Below are 5,352 nucleotides of genomic sequence, written 5' to 3'. Positions count from 1 at the left end.
ACTTTCATCTGGCTTGGTCTGCCGGCTTCCGTAGCGTCGTGAGCGCGCGTGTGCGCGCTTTCAGGAAATCCTATACACTACTGTTTATGCTCTAAAAACATTCTAAAAAAGTACTCCAGAGTGTTGTTCAGCATGGGGGTGAGTAGAAAATGAAGGCTAATCATGTTTTGGGTGTACTATTCCTTTAAGCGAAATCGTTGATGTAGAAATCTAATTTGCTACTAGCAAAAACCAAAAAACAACTCTAACCAAACCAAACTCTAAAACAAATAGTAAAATGACTTCATTTCAGTTTTTTTTTTTTTTTTTTTTTTTTACATTTTTATTAGTTTTGTGTTATGAAAAACAGAAAAAATAGAAAATTATACACTGTGTTGCTTATCATCTCACATGAGTATGGGATACTGAGCAGGAACAAACAAACAAACAAAAAAAATAAAATAAAATAAAAGGAAGCTGTCGTACATTCACGTTAACTCATGTCTTCAGTCTCTGGCAAACATTAACATATTTCAAGCCTGACATCAACACAATCATATCTAGCCGGGTGATCAAAGAAAAAAAAAGATGCATAGTATTACAAAAGGAGGGTGTTCATTAGTTCAGATCTGGTGAGACTTTCAAGTTTGTAGGACTTTGACCAATCATCACAAGTTGTGTCAGATTACCTTATTTCTTAACCGTTAGAAAATGTTAGAAAAACCGCTAGAAAAAAACAGTTTTAAGTGACGACTATCTGACCCCTTAGTGCTGTAAAATCTGAGGCGTGTTACATCTGGTAATATGCGTCACCTCTAAGTGTTGGAGGTGGAAGAGCATAAGGTTTCTTACATCCGGCAGCTCCATGAAGTCACAGAGTCTTTGCAGATTATTCCAGTAGCTACCTTTGAAGCGTTAGGGAAATTTATGCTCAAAATGGTTAAGGCCTACCAGCATCCGTACAGCACCAAACCATAACCCTCTCACCACCATGCTTAACTGTAGGCAAGACAGACCTGCCTTTGTACTCCGCCCCTGTGCCATTCCACTGGACATGGTCCCACTAATTTATGTCTTTGTATCACTTAGCTACTTTCCTGTGCATCAGCTTTGGAAAAGGCTTCCTTCTGTGATAACAGCCATACAGACCAGTTTGATGCATACACTATGGTCTAAGGACTTACAGGATGACCCTCCACATCTGCAACCTCAGTGGTAATGCTGACAGAACTCATACCTCTGGACATAATGCAGAGCATATGCGCTAAATATCTACAGTTGACCTCAGTTTGACCTGTTTTAATCAGAACCCATCCTTTTTAACAGCTGTATGACCTTTGCATTGGCCCCGAGGCTCAGTTTTAGGGTTCTGGTAATCCTCTTACAGGTTGAGCCATCTTTATGTACAGAAACACTTCATACTTTATTTCATATCTTTACAGGGACCATTGCAACAAAGTGCAAGGTTGAAATTCCACTTAAAGTTTTTTCCCTCAAGTGAAATGTTTCAAAGTGATTAGAGCAGTTTGGTAGGAGAAGCAGCTACATTTAGCCAAAATGCATCAGCAGTTACATGCTTCATCTTACTTAGAAAGTTTTCTACATGAAAGCAGAGACATGGAATCTGCCCTGTTAATGATTTGGTGATGCCTAAATTGCAGCACAGGTATGGAACCTAGATCCTTTACTAGCAGAAAATAACAGCACACGAAACTGTAAGGCTACGCCTGTGAGAACACTTTATTATGACAGGGGAGGCTCACTGTGCCTCATCTAAACAACTTCTACTTTGTGCAAGATGTTCTAGGACCAAACTGGTACATACAGATCTCTTAGGAACAAACTGATGACAGTAAAAGGCAACAGAAATCACATGAACAGCAAAGCGTTGACATTAGAATTGGGGGAATTCAAGAAAAAGTTGTAATCCTCTTTTACCCTTATTGATCATTTACATAAGAGCTTATCAGCAGCTTGTGGTAGGTGTTTTCTGGAGCGATCAGGGGCCCCAGAATCTAATCAGGGACCTGGTACATCTGGTCAACATTAACATTTAGGTCTCCGGGGTCACTGGGGGAGTTCTGTCACACTGAGAAGGCGGGAAAATTGCCAGCACATGTAATTAGATTAGGAGAAACCTCTCCTTTGTGCAGTTTTCCCCCCAGTTCATCCTACTATCATTTTCATTAGAGGAACATTTGGTCCTACAAGAAAGCAGCAAAAGCCATTAAGCATTTCCAATTTCTACCCTGTTTATACCATATGTTTCAACACGTTTTATCTAATTTTCATGCAACAGACCAACATAATTGTGTTTTATTGTGAAGTGGAAGAAAAGTAATTCATTTTTTTGTATTTCATTTTTCCAAGTGTTATTTTCTCAGGTTATATTCAGCCCCATCAAACTTCTAGGTTGAGTATGTCGATTTGAATCTAGGGTCAATGTATCTGCAAAGGTATATCTGTATGAGTTCTGCACATCTAGATGCTGAGATTGTAACCCTTTCTCCTTGCCATAACAGCTGAAGCCCAGTCAGATTGGATGCAGAGCATTTCTGAAAATAAAATGTTGCCACATAGACATGAAACCTTGCCATAGATTTTGAAAAACTGTATCTAGCTGTTAGCTAAACCATTCCCTTGCAGTACTGACTGTATGCTATGGGGTGTTGCCCCGTTGCTCCCTCTGAAGCATCAGCTTCCATCAACTCTGAGTTTTGATGTTCCTATTCCTATATTAATGCATCCCCACAGTATGATGCTGCCACTACCATGTTTAATCTGGGGAAGTGTGTGTGTACTCCAGTTAATAGGTTTTGGGTTTTTTACTCGGACCCACTCACAGTTTTTTCTTTTTTTACTAATAGACAATCTGTTTTGGTCCCCTGCATGTTTTACCATCCAAAAACAATGTTACAATAAGTACACAGACATTCATCGAGCACTAGGACCAAGCTAAAAACCACAGCTCAAGCTAAAGCACACATCCCTGAGTTTAGACCGCCCACAAGCTCCTGATTGCCCCACCATCTTTTCTAGTCTGTTTGGCTGTCACCGCTGTCACTCCTGAGAAGCGCATTTGACAAACATCTGATCCGCCACTGAATCAGGTCTGTGATTGGATGGTCAAAAATGCAGAAGTTAGTTATATCAAAAAAATACTTGCACCCCCCCCCCCACACACACACATACACACACACTTCTGAAATCAAATTTCGTCCACGCAAACTACCTTTATAGGTTCTTATCATTTTAATTCCAGAATTGCTTTCCTCTTTTAATTCCTCCATAAATGTCAACATTTGCAAGGTGTTAGACTAACTGTTGTTCTGTAGTCTGAGTCACATATAAAATCAAAGTGAAACTTATCAACTCTCTGTGGAAAAAAGTTGAAAAGTTCAAGGCCTTTGAGTATATTTTGCAAGGCACGGCAAATCCTCAACAAACTGTATTTGATTCATCGTGCACCCCGACAGCACCGGCTCTAAAGCTATGTGATGTCTGCACCATACTTCAGACCGTTATGAAAACTGTGCCTCACAAATTGCCAGCAGATGCGATTGACCACACTCCGACAAGCCACTGTCGGGTCGATGTGCTGCTAATTCCTCTAGCTGAGGTGTCACCGTCCTCACAGCATTCAGTGAGGCTTATCTGCAAATGAGCAAACAGGAGGGGCAGACGACTCTTTTTATGCCTCTGAAGAATTGATCACAGCGCTGAGGAAAATCGAGTATGGCTTCCCAGCTGAGCTTTGATTCTGTGCCACCAAAACAAAGCCTTATTCTCGTGTTCTGATCAAAGCTACTTTTTTTCCCCACGTTAACTGCCAATGAGCCTCTCCTGGAGAGATTTGGCAGGGACTTAATTGAAGTGGAATGTGTGCTGACACTTTGGAGATCTGAAGGCAGAAATGGGGGGAAACAGCGTGCTCAACAGCTGTCCGAGCCCAAGACTTAAGCTGTCAACTTGTCATTCATACATTTTTATGCTTATGTGATCTTTTTTTTTTCTTAACTAGAATTGTTAATTTTTAATTTGAAGACCCTTTGGTTTTGCATCAAATAGGGACAAATGATACCTGTGCCACTTCACCCAGTCCCAAGGGACCATTGTAGGGGCCTCAGCCATAAAGCAGCCACCTCCCTCACACACGCTGCCTTTCTCACACATTTATAGCTCCCTTACTTTCATCTCTTCTCCCCGGGTGAATAAGGAGCAGCTCTTCTCGTCACCGTGGACTTTCCTTTGAAAGAGCCATTCATTGCACCCGACACAGGGCATCTATAAGCTCAGAAGGCTTCAGCTTCACAACCTCCTACCTTTTGGCAACACGCTTTAAAGGTAAACATTCACAAGAATAATAAACTCAAATTTTCACCGCAGGCTGAGAGGCAAAAGGCAAAAAAAAGAAAAAAATCTGAAATTTGATGAGAGCAGATGTCACATCAGACCTTGAACCAGGATTAGAATATGGCACATCTTTTCCCAAATTCAAGAAATAGGAAGGCTTCAACACAATGAATGAAATATGCAAGGAGAATGTGAAAGCAAGGAGGGACTTTAAAAAAAATAGCATTAAAGTTGGAGACAGTTTAGAGGAAGTTTGATGCATTAGCTCTCCAGCCTGTCATACTTTGATTTATGCAACGACCAAGCTTTAAGTCAGGGACAGGGATCTGATCTCCCTTCATATATCTTTGACTTGACAGAAGGGAGCAGGAGCAAACAGGACACTAACAGAGTGATTTGCAGTGGCGCTTACCTCCATGCACAGGGCTGTGGAGACAGATCAGCGGGGTCAGGAAGGCACCGACCAGGACTGGTAGCAGGGCTCTCATGGTTGGGCTGCTGAACGTTAACTCCTGCACTCTGACGTTAAAGACGCTCCATTCAGAAGGGACTGAATGACTTTCCAGTTTGGGGGGGATCTGCTGAAGGATACTTCTGTATGAGAGTGGGGCAGGGCCGGGGTGGGACCACAAGAGGGACGCCCTCCTTTTTTTTCCCCATCTACTGCTCTGACACTCTGATTACATCTATGTGAGGCTGGAAAATCATATGCTGTGCCTTCGTGCTGACACAGCACTCAGACACTCCCCGATGAACAGCCTGTTGATTTACACTTATGTGTAAAAGAAGAAGTAAATCTTATTAGCATACACATATGCTCCTTGTTGACAGAGATTGGTAAGCACATCTTTCACAGCAGCCCTGCCTGTCTGTATTATACTTAAAATCTCATTTTCAGATATCTCAAACTCCATCCTTTTGTCTTATTTTGTAATCAGAGTGGCTCCTGGACACCAGCTAGGATAAACCGTTCATTTTTAATTAAAGAAAAGTCATCTCTTCCAAATACATTATCTTTCA

At 41.5% G+C, this 5,352-nt stretch overlaps 1 protein-coding gene across 1 annotated transcript in view; it reads right to left on the bottom strand.

Annotated features, from left to right (window-relative positions):
- Nucleotides 1-4,957, bottom strand: part of LOC107095804 (chondroitin sulfate proteoglycan 4-like) — an 89,292-nt gene extending 84,335 nt beyond the window's left edge. The window contains exon 1 of the mRNA XM_015392115.1: nt 4,745-4,957. Within this exon, the coding sequence (XP_015247601.1) occupies nt 4,745-4,820 (76 nt within the window). The 5' untranslated portion in view covers nt 4,821-4,957. The remainder of the gene's footprint in view (nt 1-4,744) is intronic.
- Between the last annotated feature and the right edge of the window lie 395 nt (nt 4,958-5,352).

The sequence above is a fragment of the Cyprinodon variegatus genome, unplaced genomic scaffold, assembly GCF_000732505.1.
Source record: "Cyprinodon variegatus isolate N-32 unplaced genomic scaffold, C_variegatus-1.0 Scaffold574, whole genome shotgun sequence".
Classification (NCBI taxonomy): Eukaryota; Metazoa; Chordata; class Actinopteri; order Cyprinodontiformes; family Cyprinodontidae; genus Cyprinodon; species Cyprinodon variegatus.
Note: the sequence above shows the minus strand (reverse complement) of the source record. Positions and strands in the feature narration are given on the sequence as shown.